This window comes from Diabrotica undecimpunctata, chromosome 3 (assembly GCF_040954645.1).
Source record: "Diabrotica undecimpunctata isolate CICGRU chromosome 3, icDiaUnde3, whole genome shotgun sequence".
NCBI lineage: Eukaryota > Metazoa > Arthropoda > Insecta > Coleoptera > Chrysomelidae > Diabrotica > Diabrotica undecimpunctata.
In genome coordinates this window covers 146,149,854-146,165,699 of record NC_092805.1, presented here as the reverse complement: position 1 = coordinate 146,165,699, position 15,846 = coordinate 146,149,854, and the positions used below count along the sequence as shown (strand labels likewise).

At 35.0% G+C, this 15,846-nt stretch overlaps 1 protein-coding gene across 1 annotated transcript in view; it reads right to left on the bottom strand.

The window, feature by feature from the left end:
* Pof (RNA binding domain-containing protein painting of fourth) overlaps positions 1-15,846 on the bottom strand; it is an 86,346-nt gene that overhangs the window by 48,873 nt on the left and 21,627 nt on the right. The window contains exons 6-9 of the mRNA XM_072527079.1: positions 10,151-10,491; positions 6,247-6,444; positions 5,837-6,161; positions 3,702-4,128 (exon numbers count right to left, since the gene is read on the bottom strand). Of these exons, the coding sequence (XP_072383180.1) occupies positions 3,702-4,128; positions 5,837-6,161; positions 6,247-6,444; positions 10,151-10,491 (1,291 nt within the window). The remainder of the gene's footprint in view (positions 1-3,701; positions 4,129-5,836; positions 6,162-6,246; positions 6,445-10,150; positions 10,492-15,846) is intronic.

The following is a 15,846-nucleotide window of genomic DNA, read 5'->3' as shown; positions in this document are numbered from 1 at the left end:
GGAGGAAGGTTCTCGGGCGAGATTAGCACTTTAGCCGAGTTAAAAAAACCTTATCATTTTTAAAAAAATATATCAGGTTTTCGGTACAGACTAATTATTACATTTTTAAAATTTAACACTGTCCGATCAACAATGCTGCTAAAATATTTTATCGTGAAGCAGTTTCACGAACAGCCTAATGACTGTTATGAAGTTTCTAGTAGTTTTAAAAATATTAAGAACGATCTAATTGAGAATGGAGACTACTGCGGCCCAAAGGCATTCAAATTTCAGTCAGCAGACTAGTACTCATGAAAATAATCAGAGAAATGTCCCGTAAAATCGACGAAACTTCTAGTAAAACCGATGAGAAATTATAAATTTCTAGAAAGAGTAATTAAGAATTAAAAAATGTTTACAGTAGAATCCATGAATGAACATGGATCCACAACAAAACAGTTACAGAACCTCTCAAAGTATCTATATAAGATTCTATCCTATTCTCTTCGCTTTTTTAATTCATCAAAATTTTGGGCTCTAGCCTCAGGATGATCGTAGATGATGCTTTTTATATGTCCATAGGTGTAAGATCTGGTGATCGCGCAGGCCACTTAATATCGTATGTTCCACTGATAACTCGAGTCGGGAAAGTATTGTTTAAGTACTCCCTAATTATTCGAGCGTTGTGAACTAAACAGCTGTCTTGATGAAACCTAACATTCTCCAGATTTACATCAGGAAGATTGAGAATAGCGGGAAGAACACGATTCTTGTAACAAATTGAGGTACACTCTACTATTCAAGTTGCCCTCAATAAAATGCCCGTCCAGACGTTAACTTTTTGAGGACGTTGAGTTCGGTAAACAAAACTTCTGTGTTGGTTTTCCCGCGTCCAATACCTCCTAATGAGGGATTATGTCTTGCTACTAACGAAACAGAAGATTCTTCAGTGAATAAAATGTTTTTAATAAAATTTGGTACATCATTAGCCTTCGTTATTAGAGTTTTACAAAACTCCATTCTTCGAAAGTAGTCGTCTGGATAAAACTGCTGCGTTTTCGAATATTTAAAATTCTTGAAACCGTGCTTTTTCCATACTTTCGTTACAGTAACATTCCCAACATCTAACTCTCTAGCAACGCTTCTACTTGAACGTGTTGAATATACCTCGATTGTTGCAAAAAATTGTGTATCCCGGTATTCCCTTTCCTCAAATTTAGTGACACTTCTTGAGCGTGACATTTTCTGCAATTTTTGAGGCAATACAACTCTCAAATTTTTTAACAATATTATGAATTGACTGTTCTACCACTGACCATTCCTACTCAATTCCTATCCTCACCTCCAAGAAGTGTGGTTTAATCACACGGGTGAACCCCGGTAAACCTGAGCAACCTTACCGGAGATTGGGTAACCAACCCCGGTGGAAAGTAGGGTCAGGGCTGACGAGGAAGGGAGAAATGATCCTCCGAAAAGGGGGTTGGGCGATAGGCCAGTAACTTATTCCTGTAAAAAAGTACTACTACGAAACCTTCAGATAGGCCTCGGAATGGATGGATATCAAGACGACGACTTGGGCAACGGAATATAGAATTTATGCTGGGAACATGGAATGTCAGAACGCTAAATAGACCAGGAACACAGAGGATCCTTCTACACGAACTGAAAAGATATAAAATAGGAATCACTGCAGTACAATAAACTAAATGGTTGGAAAAAGGTATCCGGGACACTAAAACACACACTATACTATATAGCGGCAAAGATGAAGGAAATAAAGAATTTGGAGCAGCCTTTATCGTAGATAATAAAATGAAGGACCTGATAACAGACTTTCAAGCCATCGATGAAAGAATCTGCAAACTTAGGATAAAAACGCATTTCTTTAACATAACCCTTATAAATGTACACTGTCCCACAAATGAACAGGAAGAAGACACTAAGGTAGCATTTTATCAAGATCTAGAACGAATCTATGACTAAATACCAAGAAATGACATGAAAATGGTGATAGGCGACACAAACGCCAAGATCAGAAAAGAAGAAGAGTACATAGAGGTAATAGGGAAACATATTTTGCATAGAGACACAAATGAGAATGGTCAGTTTCTAATAGATTTCGCAGCTGGAAAGAATATGATTATCAGTTCGACATGCTTCCCACATCGGGACATACATAAGGGCACCTGGATATCACCTGACGGAAATACAATCACTGAAATAGACCATATACTGGCTGAAAAAAGAATGGCGACGAGTATATTAGATGTAAAAAGCAGACGTGGCACAAGCTGTGACTCAGACCATCTGCTAGTACAGACACGGTTTGATGAAGAATGCAACCAAGCTATACAAAAAAGAAATGAAGCACATAAGAATTACATACTCAGACGTACTTGAGAGAGAAAAACAGAACATAAGAACAAAAGACGAAGAACAGATAAACTATGCAGGCTGAAAAAGAGAAAGTACGAAAACCAACGGATACTAAACAGAGAGGGAGTTTAAGGAAAACGAAACACGTAGTGCATACCAATTTATCAAACATCTAAGACAGGGATACAAACCGAAGACTAGCAAAAATACTGAGAGCAAAAATACTGCAAAAATAAGAAGGGTGTTACTAAACAAAGGGACACAACCACCATTACAACAACAGAAGCAGCAGCAGGCACGGCAGGAGGTACAACAACAAGAACTGGGGGAAGATGAAGAAGAAAATGAATTAACTAGACCCCCAACGCTAGAGGAGGTCCAAACGGCAATCCACATACAAAAAAGCACCGGGAATAGATAAAATACCGGCAGAACTAGTCAATCAAGGAGAAAGGAATTTGACACAACAGATGTACCAGCTAATACGATAGAAAGAAAAGTATAATCTGCCCTATTCATAAAAAAGGAGACAAACTGTTGTGAAAGAATTATAGAGGCATCTCTTTACTTTGTTCTGGATACAAAATACTCACAAACATCATTAATCGAAGACTCCAACCTCTCATGGAAAAAATCATCGGGGAATATCAAGCAGGGTTTAGGCAAAATAGATCTGCCATTGTCCAACTATTTACAGTTAAACAAATACTAGCCAAAGAATGGGAATATGACATGGACGCTTACCATCTCTTTGTCGATTTTAAACACGCCTATGATTCAATAGATAGAACAATTCTACCTAATATATTGGAAGAATTTGGCATGATATAAACATAATGAGCAGAGCAGTGCTAAATGCAAGAATGCAGGGGAAAATACCTGTTGGAAGACCTAAAAAGAGATGGGAAGTCGAAGTCGATGAGGATGCCAGGAACTGCCTGGGAACGGATTCATGGAAAAGAACAGCGGTAAATCGAAATGATTGGAGAAGCCTGTTGAAGGAGGCCAAGGCCCGATTTGGGCTATAGCGCCATTGGATGGATGGATGCATTGACTGCGCGCAAGGAATTGGTCTCCCCTCAAAAAACACAGAAAATAAATCTACACACTGTTGTCCAGAATTACCACCATAAAACCATTTTTAAAATAAATAATAAATTAAAATTAAAATACAAAATAAATTAAAAATCGACGCTCTTATCGCTTTAAACAACCACCGTATAACGACAAATTATTGGTGACAGGTCAACGGAGGTTCGTTGAAAGTTGACGGCGCGCGGTGTTGCCATTTATAGAGTGTGTATCTAATTTAAAACTTAACGTACTGTATTAAATATTCAACTTACCTTTTTCGGTTTTAACAGCTACCGGTGAGTCGATATCATCAAAATTTGATATCGTATTCCTATCATTCGTTGTATTCACTTCAGCAGTCTTTTCAATTTCCTTATCACTATTTATGACCTTATCTTTGGTCAAATCAATATCTTTATTCCGTTGAGGAGAAGTCCTATCCTTCTCAGAAACACGGTCCAAATTCGAAACATTTGAACTACTCCGCTCATTTTCTCTTTCAATCATATCGTTCTCATTTTTAACTTTTACTGGGCCACTTCGCAGTTGCTTATTTAAGGTGCGAAGGTGGTCATAACTGGTGTTGGAATATAATTTGCTTCCTTCATGTTTAATGTCTGATATGTTGGGTTTAGTATCATTATTTGAATTCTTATCATGAGTTATAGGACGTTCGGCAGCTGACTCAGCACGTCCAACCTACAAAGACATATTAAATTATTAAAAATAGACAAGAACCAAGCCTTTGAAAATGATAAAAAGTAAAAAAACTAGTAACCGTATGTATTGTAAAAGCAACATATATTAAAAATTCAAGGAAAAATAACGGGGATATGAGATTGAGAAATGGAAGGAGGTGAAAAACGGTTTATTATGTCCAATAATAAGTCCAATGGAAGAATAGTTAAATCTAGAAATAGTTAAATCTAAATTCGTAAAAAAAGGTTCCCTATGCCGCTGAGAAAGAATGCGACGACGTGCAGAAATCTGCCAACATTGCTTTAAGCATCAACTCTCCTTGACTGAACTGTTTTTAGTCAAACCTAGAAGTTACTAACTTTTCAGCCCAACGTCGAAAGAAAAATAATTTGTTTCGGGCTTTGCCTAGACAATCCTAAAAACAACTAACAGACTCGGTCAAACTTCGATCTATACTGTCATTGTAACATGTTTAAACATATTTATATATGTGTTGTTGCTGAAAACGTAGATAGAAAAACGAAAAACAGAATAATAAACACACTTTTTTTGAGGAATCAAATAAAAAAATGCAAAAAGAATTTTCTTAATTTCGAAGATGTGCCCGACGTTCAGCTATCTCTAAGACAAATCAGCGCAAAATATTCTAAATTTTGGGGACAAGGCTTTATAAAATGCTACTGCAATAAAAATGCTGTTTAAAATTATGTAAAAGTAAAAGATCTAGCGTATTGTGCAATTACAATTGTCATATTGCCTCACGATGTGAGAATAAAGACTATTTTTTTATTTTAATTACAAAAATATGATAACAATAATCCCTTGTCTTTGACTGGTCAACCCCGATTTCATGAAATTAAGTTTCGACGTCTGCCTGACCAAATTAGTCCCTTCTAGGTATGACAAAAATTCTTTATCAAAGGCCGAAAATAGAATTTATTTCGGGGTTTCACTAAGACTGTAAGTAGCACCTCAGGATTGATAGTCAAACCTAGGAGCGCCAGAGCTTCGAGGTTTAAATATAACATATATATGAAGTAACAAGAAGTCAAGAGACGTTTCTTCGATGGCGAATTAGGGAACTGCAAATCCAAGCTTACTGGAAGCTATTACGATGTTAGAAATAACCTGTTCTTCTGAAAATACATCTACAGTTTACCCGTGAAAAACACGCTGAAATGAAGGATAATCTGTGTTTTTACATATTTCTTTTTATTCTGCCTAGTCTACTTATGTAAATTATTTATCTAGATACAATACTGTAAATGTCATTACCTGCTAACGCAACGTGTTTAGTATTTCGTTCTGATCCGCGGTTTCACAGTAATGTGCGAAAATTATTATCCACAGATACAGAGGCACAACTGTAATCGTCTCAGAGTACATGATTACCTTGGCATCCATGCTTATATCATGATCTAAACAACCGTGTGTCATATATTCCGTTTTGATGGCGCAGTGTATTGAATTATTTTCTCTTTTAATTAGATTCATCACACACATAAACAAAATAAATGACAATAGAAATATACACAAATTGAAAATGCAAAACCGGAATAAACGGGTTATAAATACCGAATGAATATAAAATAATAATCCCTCAGTGAAAATGCAGAAACGAAATAAGCCTAGATGATTTAAAGAGGCACTTATCCAGTATTTAGTAACGTAGTTTAAAATAAAATAAAGTAAAATTTATAATGTTTACCCCAAGCAATTCCTTATCTTCTTTAATATATATAGGACGGTGTTGTCCATAATTTAGATCGGCTGAACCTGCTGTGAACATTATTTTAAGTGGAGACCTTGGTGGTTTAATATCCTCCTCTTCGGTAATAGGCACAAAACGGCGTTGTTCAATGTTTGTTTCAAGAGGAAACTTTGGTGGTTTAATATTCCTCTCTTCTCTAATAGGTACAGGACCATGTTGTGCCCTAGGCGACTCAAATGACTCTCGTTTTAAGGGTATTCTTAGAGGAGAAATTGGTGATTCTTCTTGTTCCTCCTCATCAGACGTATACGGACTTTCACTCCTAAAAAACTTTGCAATGTACAGATCTATGGTTTCATGTAGATAAGCAACTTTCTGAAATAATGACCAATAAACAACATACAAACCTTTTTAATTGTGACTCTGTATCTTCGGAATCCCAATTGGATATATCTATATCCCATTGATTTGAACTGTCGTGTTCCTGACTATCAGTTACAGATTCTAAGGTACTTGTACTTATACTTGTACTTGCACTATCTGGCCGAGGAGTATTTTGTTTGGGTTCACCGGGCATACCGACTGTTCCATGAAGACGTCTAAACCTGAAAAAAATATTTAAAATGTAATTCAATTTATATTTGACCATGAAACAAAATAGGCTATGCAAAAATATAAAAATCTTCTTCTTCTTCAAGTGCCGTCTCCATCAATGGAGGTTAGCGGTTATGGTGGCAAACGTTTGTCTATCTTCAGCTGTTCTTAAGAGTTCCTCAAATCCAAGTCCTGTCCAGTTTCTGATATTACGTAACCAGGACAATTTTTTTCTTCCAATTCCTCGCTTTCCTTCTATTTTGCCTTTTATTATCAACTGAGGGATGTAGTATTTCTCGTTGCGCAACAAATGCCCTAAATAACTGGTTTTTCTTCTTTTGACTGTTCTCAATAGTTCTTTTTCTAAATTGAGTCTCGCTAGTACTTCTTCATTTGTTTTTCGTGCTGTCCAAGGAATTTTTAAAATTCTACGGTACACCCACATTTCAAATGCCTCGATTCTATTCAGGCTCTTTATTTTTAAAGTCCATGTTTCGACTCCGTAGAGAAGAACAGACCAGATAAAACATTTTACAAGTTTTAATCTCAATTTAATATTTATATGTGTATCGCAGAATAGAACGCGCATCTTAAAGAAACTATCCCTAGCTTGAGCAATTCCCGCTTTAATTTCTTGTCCTGGGTCCAGCTTGCAATTAATCCAACAGCCAAGGTATTTGTATTGGTTTACCTGTTCTAAAATATTCCCATTTATTTTTATAGGTAAGGGGATATTCTGTTTTCTTTGGATCACCATTACTTTTGTTTTTTTTTCGTTGATCTTCATTCCAAACTCTCGACAAGCATCCTTAAGGTGGTCTATAACCCTCTGTAAGTTTGTGTCTGTATCAGCCAGTAGGACAGTCTCATCTGCATATCTTATGCTCGATATTGGTTCTCCATTAATTTTTATTCCTGTGGAAAGGTTTTCCAAGGCTTGCTTGAATAGTAGTTCCGAGTAAAGATTGAACAGCATAGGGGATAGTATGCATCCTTGCCTTACTCCTTTATTTATACTAATATTTCTAGATGTATGATCGTCGATCCTAATCTTGGCACTCTGCCTCCAATATAAGTTCTTAATTAATCGGAGATCTTTGCTATCCAAGTTGATGCTCTGCAAGGAATTTAACATTTTATTATGGTTTACGCGATCAAATGCCTTTTCAAAGTCTACAAAACATAGAAAGACATCCTTTTGTTGGTCGTAACACTTCTGCAGCAGTACTTGTAATGAAAACAAGGCCTCTCTGGTCCCCATTCCGGCTCTGAATCCAAATTGATCGTATCCAACTTCTTTTTCACACCTTTTGTATACCCTATTGTGAAGTATTTTTAATAGAATTTTAAGCATTTGGCTCATAAGACTTATTAATCTAAAATCTGCGCATCGCCTGGAGTTAGCTTGTTTTGGAATGGGAATAAAAATAGATTCTAACCATTCCTCTGGTATTTCCCCAGTATCGTAGATTGTATTAAACAAAATTACTAACAAATCAATGTTATTACTTTCGATCAATTTAAGTATTTCAGGATAAACTTCATCAGGTCCAGGGCTTTTATTGGTCTTTAATTGTTTAATGGCATATTCCACTTCGACTTTTAGAATTGGTGGGCTTTCAGTGACATTATTTATTGTAATGTCTATTCTTTCATCTCGGAACAGCTGTTGTATAAATTTTTCCCATTCTTCTATTTTATCTTTGGTGTTATGAATTAACTCTCCGTTGTTATTTACCAGTGGGCAATGTTGTTTTTTGTGGATGAATGAAAATTCTTTCACCTTCTTGTACATATTAAAGTAATCATGTCTATGTTCTAATTCTTCTATTTCTTTACATTTTTCTTCGAGCCATTTCTCTTTTGATTCTTTTATTTTCCTTCTTATTTCTGTATTTAATCGTTTGTAATCGCTTGTGTTCTTATTTTTGTATTTCCTCCTTTCGTCTATCATCTTTAGAATAGCTGGTGTCATCCAGTCTTTTTTTACCATTAATCGTGTATTTGGAATTTCTTCCCTTGCAGAATTGACGAGGATGGATTTTATTTGTTGCCAAGTTGTATTTATATTTTGGATATTTATTTGGGTTCGGTCTATTTCTGAGAGTTTTTCATTTAGTTTTACAGTGGTTTTATCTTTAATCTGTACATCTTTTAGTAGTTCCATATTAGGTTTGTTCTTCGGCTTTGCATTTTTTATTACTTTAATTCTTGTGCGAATATTTGCTACTACAGGGTTGTGGTCGGAATTTGCATCAGCACTAGGATATGTTTTTGTACTTGTAATGGAGTTACGAAATCGTTGGTTGATTAAAACATAATCTAATGATATATATTAAATATAAAAATAGATCTCTATAATATACTTTTTAAAATACAGTTACAAGATGAGTTTGAAACTTCAAATCTCAATAACCTCCTCAAATTAATAGGTTATTAGCTCATTTACAGCAACATGGTATTTACACAGTGCAAATATTTTCGATAAAAAGCCTTAAATAAAATGGCTAACCCTTGTGGAACCTTGTACAGCAAAAATTGAGACCATCATTTGTCCAACTGAATAAACCATCTCCAGTTTACCTTCCGAAGATGCTGAAATAACTAGCATCACAAAATTCATTCTACTATAGATAAATAAATGGTGTCCCAATGGGCTCCCCGCTCTGTCCAGTAATTGACAATATCTTTATCTGAGACCCGAGCACTATCCACATCAATGCTCAAACTCACATGTTGGCTAAGATAAATTGACGATACATTCGTCATTTGACGAGAGGGATGCTTTGGTGTCTTTGCAGACCCATCTGAATGATATACATCTTAGTATCCAGTTCACGATGAAGGTGAACTTATCCATCCCTACCGTTTCTCGACGTTATTATAAAGAAAAACCAATTCCAAGGTTTTCATCACTCTGTTTATCGAAAATACACCCATACCAAACAATACTTGCATGCCACCTCTCATCATCCACCTTCACAAATTAATTCAGTCATTAGTACCCTTGTCTACAGATCAATACGCCTCTGCGATGATGCAAGTAGACCCGCTAAGCTCTCTAGTTTAAAACAAACTCTCATCAAAAACGGTTACCGCGCAAATCACATCAATAGGAGCATCCACAGACATCAATATCCCACTCAATCTTAACCCACAGACAAAATCGACAAAACAATTCTAAAATTAAGAGGAATAAAGACAATATTTACCCCCCAACAAAAACTTTTATCTCTTGTCCGATCAATCAAAGACAACATGCCAAATTAATAACCCCAAGTGTATGAAATTTCTTGTGATCTAGACTGCCCCGATCTTATATAGGCCAAACAAATCGCAGAATCCAAAATAGAATTTATGAACATTCCATTTCTATTTAAATATACTTTGAAAACTCCATTATTATAGCCCCCATCTGTTTCTATAAACCAAAAATTATCCGAGAAGTCAAAGAAATTGTCTCGAAAAAACGCCAAATTGTCTCAGTAAATCTGCTTACGGTCGACATGGAAACCTCGCATAAAGAAAATATCGTCCGCTCCACGCTCCAATCCAAACCCTGCTGCCATAAATGTTCGTGTCAACCCCCGCGCCAATCCCCACGCTAACCACCACCCAAAGCACGTCACCGCCCAAAGCACGTAGGTACCACCCAATGTAAGTCTTGTTTTCTATTGCTGACTGAAAGTTCTATAAATATAGTAATATAATACATACCTAACAATAAGACTCTTTGAGTACAACTGGGCTGAATGGGTATTTTGAAATGCTTCTACGGCATCATCGACATTGTAAAAAGATACAAAAGCGTATCTTGTATATTTCATCTTCTTCGCGTACCCTATGTCTATCCTTTTTTGTTTCGGGTATGTCTTAATTATATCCTCTTTTGTGATTTCCTGTGCTAAGTTACCGACATATAGAGTTAAGGGATCTATGTCGGATGGTTGTAGGTTTTGTTCATCTTCTCTGTCTTTTTTAAACTCTGCTGTCAGATACCCTAACCCGAATGGTATTTGATTCAACTGTCTAATTACTGTCTCTGGATCCGCAGATTCCTATAAAAAAAAAAAAAGAAAAACACCATAAATACACATTAACGAAAATATTATCAAATAAATAATTCTTTATAAATATTACATTCATTGACAAATTATAAGATAATAAATAAGCTGTAATGGTATTATACAACAGTGATGTGGAAGTTATATAAAAGTGCAGATGGATTTAGCTGCTTTAGTTAACCAAAAAAATAATAATAATAAAACATTGAAAATTCGGAGAGTTCTCAACTAAAGATAATGTTACAAAAGATTAATATCTATTCAAATAGCCAACAATAAAATAAAAAAATGGTTTATGAAAAAGAAACAGACAAATGGATGATGGTATGAATGGTAGATCAAAACGGGTGGATCAAGAGATCCAAAAGTTTTTTTTTTCTAAATAATTAGTACTATAAAAGATATCATCTGTGTTTTAGACCTTTGTTGGTTGTGAATCCCCTACATACAGTGTTTCTTTGTTTTAAATTACTGTGACACTGATATTTGTATTTGTAGAATTTCCCAGTTTATTTTGAGCTTTTTGTTATAATTTTTTTGAATTTGATAGGTGGATTCTTGATTCATTGCTTTTTTGAACATCTTTGAGCGACTTGTTGATGGATTGAATATCCAAATGAACTTACGTTACTTTATAGTGTCCGGACATGTTATTCACACATTTTGTATTTTCCACAGTAACAGTTTACATCATCTTGGTTTATTTTCCCCCATTTTGTCAAGTTTGATTTAATTGGAGCGGCCCTCGTTCATATTCAACATATTCATAGCTTTCCATGTTTTAAAGTCTAGAGATTGGTCGGCCCATTGAACCTGGGGAAGTAGAAAATATTCGGAAGGCACTATTCCAACGAAGCTTCTCCTGGATTTCATCCAGTCGCTTTCGTGTAAGCTCTGTATAGAGGAGAGGAGGAAAATAGGTTTCTTGGTTAAAAAACATTCGTTAATGGACCCAGATATGAAATGCAGGACAATTATTTCATGTGACAGAAGATCGAGAAGCCTTCGTAATCGTGATCGCCAACGTCGGATAACTCTGATATCGAACGTGAAGAAGAATAGAGGAGAGTTATATTTCCTTCGGATCAAGATTTTTCCGGTCGTTAATGATCCTTTTTGGCACTCCCATTGGGCTCTAGATCGAAGTATTTTATAGCTGACGTTTTTCTGGCAAGTATACCAGCTCCTTCATTGCCATGTATTGATCACCTGGATCCCATACCAATGTGACACTGTTATGTTCCGCCTAGAGTCCATCTTAGGACTTACAAGAGTCCCCCTGGCTGCTTGGCTATCTATGCATATATGGATCGATTGGGTTGGGATACATTCGGTATCTAAATATATGATCAAGGATTTTGTTCTTTGCAGTGCAAAAAAAATTGAAATTATCACCTAAGTGGTTGTAGAATAAGTATTTAGAGGAAAAAAAAAAGAACGGTAAAAATAACTTACCAAGAATCGATTCGTTGATTTGAATTGTACATAAATGGAAGAGCATATAGAAAAACGGCACGAAATGTTGACAAAACGATGATTTATAAGAAATGATTAAGTCATCTTTTAAAAGAAGAACGAATTTATTTATAAGAAACCGAACGGATATTGGAAAATTTTGGCGTTTTCCATATGATACATAATTTAAAAGAAAAAAATAATTGATTAGTAGCCACTTATGGAATGTGGAATAAAAGTTACCAGCATAATCACCTATGACTGCAAACTCACCAGCAAGTGTGTGAGAAATAAAAAAAAAGGAAATAACCTCTTATCACGCTGTTTTTTCAACAAAAAAAAAAGCACTGCAGAGCCTGTCCCATTAACGTATTACTATGCGATATAATACACTAATATATTTCGATCACTGAGCTTTTTCCAATGGCTGTAAATATTCTTGGCTTACTCCTCTTTTAATACTAATTTAATTAGTAATTAGTATTATTCTTACTCGTTTCTGCTACACTGTTTTAACCGTTTCAATATATTTGAATAAATGTAGGTACTTCATCACAATTCAACCGATCAGGTCAGTTTATATAACGTACAGTAAAGAAATTTTTTCATCATCCATACAAGCAGAAAGATCAGAAAGAAATGATGAAAGGAACAAAAAAACAGAGTAAATAATTTGCGTACAAAATAAACAGATAATAAACCAAATAATTTGAACATACACTTAACCGAAAAAGTTTTGTCCCGCCAAAAATTATGCTCATCTTTATAGATGATTTTCTCGTGAACGGATTCCGCTAACTTTGTTTTATTTTAGATTTTTTCTTTCGTATTTACACTGTTGGGCAAATGTTTACTCAAACTTCTCTTTTAGGCATATACCGGGTAGAAGAAAGAAAATGGTTTTTATGTTAAGTTTGAGACACTCTTTTTTTACATCTTTAAAGAGAAGAAGGAAAATCTGTATACAGACATCTGTGACTCACACAGGTAGTGTTGGGTTCCTAAAGTTTGAGACACTGTAGAGGGGACAAAGCAAAAAGGTATACATCGAAATCATATAGTCTCATGTTTTGTGAACATTTTGTTTGCTTAATTTCCGTGATATGTGTGAAAACAAAGAAAATAAACGGTTTTATTCTTTAACATGCTCCTCATAGCAATTGAAAATGCCTATTTCCAATGAAAAGCAAATTACTGACTCGAGTCAAAGAGCCGAATCTTAATAAAGATCCGACTAATTCGAATCTCAAAACATAACGTGTCACGTGTCAGTAACAAAGGAAGGACGTCGTAGTTACTAAGCGAAAGCAAGTTCCGAATCCCAAGTTTTTCAGGTATTTTATGATCTTTTTTTTTGAAGGAAATGTGAATCGTGAACTTACTGATAATAATACACCTAAATTATAAATTTGATTTGCATATGATCGCTGCTGACCCGATTAACACGTGACCTGACAAAGTGATCCGGATATGTTAAGTGAGCCGGAACCGATGATACGAATTTCAAAGAACTCGAAATTCTAATCTCTAAACGACAGCCACGCAGATTGACAGTTCTGTCAGTTTTGTGAAAGTTCGGTCATTTGAAAATTGCCTTAGTTCCTTAGTATAACTTTATATTTTTGATTATGTAGAAAATGGAAAGGGTTAGAAGAAATATAACTCGAGATGAATGTATTCAAGTGGTAACAATACATAGAGGGATTAACCTATCGTGCCATTGGTTTGAGAATGGGATGATAACAAGGTAGACTCTAGTGACTCAAGATCCCTACATTAGACTCCGTGCTTTAAGGGAACGTTTCACTACATCTAAGAGTATTTTAATGCAGCTCGAAACAGTTCACCATATTCAGTCCAGCCCAGAGATTGCCAGAAGGCGTCTTTCGGAAGGGAATCTTCATATCCGCGTTCTAGCTCAAGTACTTATATTGAATGCAGACTATCGCAGAAATAGACTACAATTTGCTACAGAACATGTGAACTGGAACATCCAGGACTGAGAAAACGTTATTTTTAAGGACGAGTCTAGGTATTGCCTTTCTCAGATCGACGCTTAAGAGTTATTTAGAGTTATTTGTCGACCAGGTGAGCGGTATGCAGAGTACGACAAGAGACGAGATTGTTAAATGAAGGCTCAGTGATTTTTGGGTGAAATTACCTTCACAGTAAAAACGGATTTCGTGTCTTTACGAGGGGGCTCTTTAAATAACGAAAGGTACATTACAGAATTTCCTTTCGCCTTTTATATAGGAATTTAATAATTTCATCTTAATACATTATATTTTAAGTGAGGTAAATATTCAGACATTGAATTGGCCCTCTCACAGTTCCGACATGAATCCTATTGAACACTATGGGATATTGTCGGGAGACAATTAAGACTTTGTCAGCCCGTTTATGCAAGATATAGAAACACTGATTATTGATATCTTAAACTCTATAAAACAAAAACAAATAGCTCGCTTAATATCCAGCATACCTAGGGATGAGGTGATGTTAAAAGTAGAGGGAGAAACAAGTGATCTCAGTGTACATCAGGTTTCTTTCTGTTTTCAAAGCCTTGTTAACTGCTATTATTTTTTATTGTTAATTTAGTATTGTTTCAGTTTAATCACATGTAATAGAATAAAACCGTCTATTTTCTTCGTTTTTAAAGTTAGAAAGATTAAACAAAAAAAAAAATGTTCACAAAACACGAGACTACAACATGACTTTGATGTATACCCGCCCTTATGGCTTATCGTCCCTACAGGGTGTCTGAAACTTAACATAAGAAAAACATTTCCTTTCTTCCACTCGGTACAAGCCCAAAAAATAAGTTTGAGTAAACTTTTGCTTAACAGTGTAAATACAAAAGAAAAAATGTAAAATAAAAAAAAAGGAAACCATTATTCCGTTCACGAGAAAATCAACTATGAAAATAAGCATATAATTTGGTGGTGTAACAATTTTTCCGGTAAGTGTCTATTGTAATAAAACTAAAAAAGACAAGCTAATGAATATTTTTACAAGTAAATTAAAAGAAAAAGCAGAACAATTTCATAAATATTTGCAGAATGTATGACCATATAACGTTAATATTATTTATATAGATACAAATTGTGTACACAATGGAAACCTCTACACAATCGATCATGATCACATAGCGTCAAATGCTTTGTTTATACAATATTTCACGCTTTAAACTTCAATACTTCAATATCATTTTCTTTACCAAAGTCATCATCATCCAGCACCATCGCAGAGCATAGGCCTCCCTTTCTGCTTCCTTTCCTCAGTTTTGGCATATTAATGTCTTCCTTTGTCGTAATTCATATGGACTCGATTGAGTGGGAATAGGTCTTATTTGAAGAAATATTTTGTTCAGCGATCCTCCCTTACGCCTTTTTATTAGGTATTAGGCATCAAATTTACGTTTAATTCTTTGTGTATATACTTGATGTCAGATCTGAAATTTCTTCATCTGTGTACTGTATCAAATGTTATGCGGCAATACTTGTAACTAGTTTGAAGTTTCAACGTTAGAATAGACACTAGTGGTCTTTTTTACATCCAAATTATTGTTCTGAGAGATGTACGCGATTCAAAACGCTCCAATTACACCAGATAGACAAAAGGTATATACTGTTGGTAGACATCCTTAAGAATCAAAGTTTTTCTATATATATATGAGCTTTCTATATATATCTATATACATAATCTGGCTACCTTTATAGAAGATTTCTTCTTCTTTACCTCAGATTGTATATACAAAAGTGAGCAAAGATAAACATTTTTTAATTTTTACTTATACACCTTATTACTTTTGTTATATTATATTGCCCTTTACAGTTGTTATTCATACTCAAGTCTTTGTATTATTTTTTTCATTGGGCTGGTTTAGATTATGAT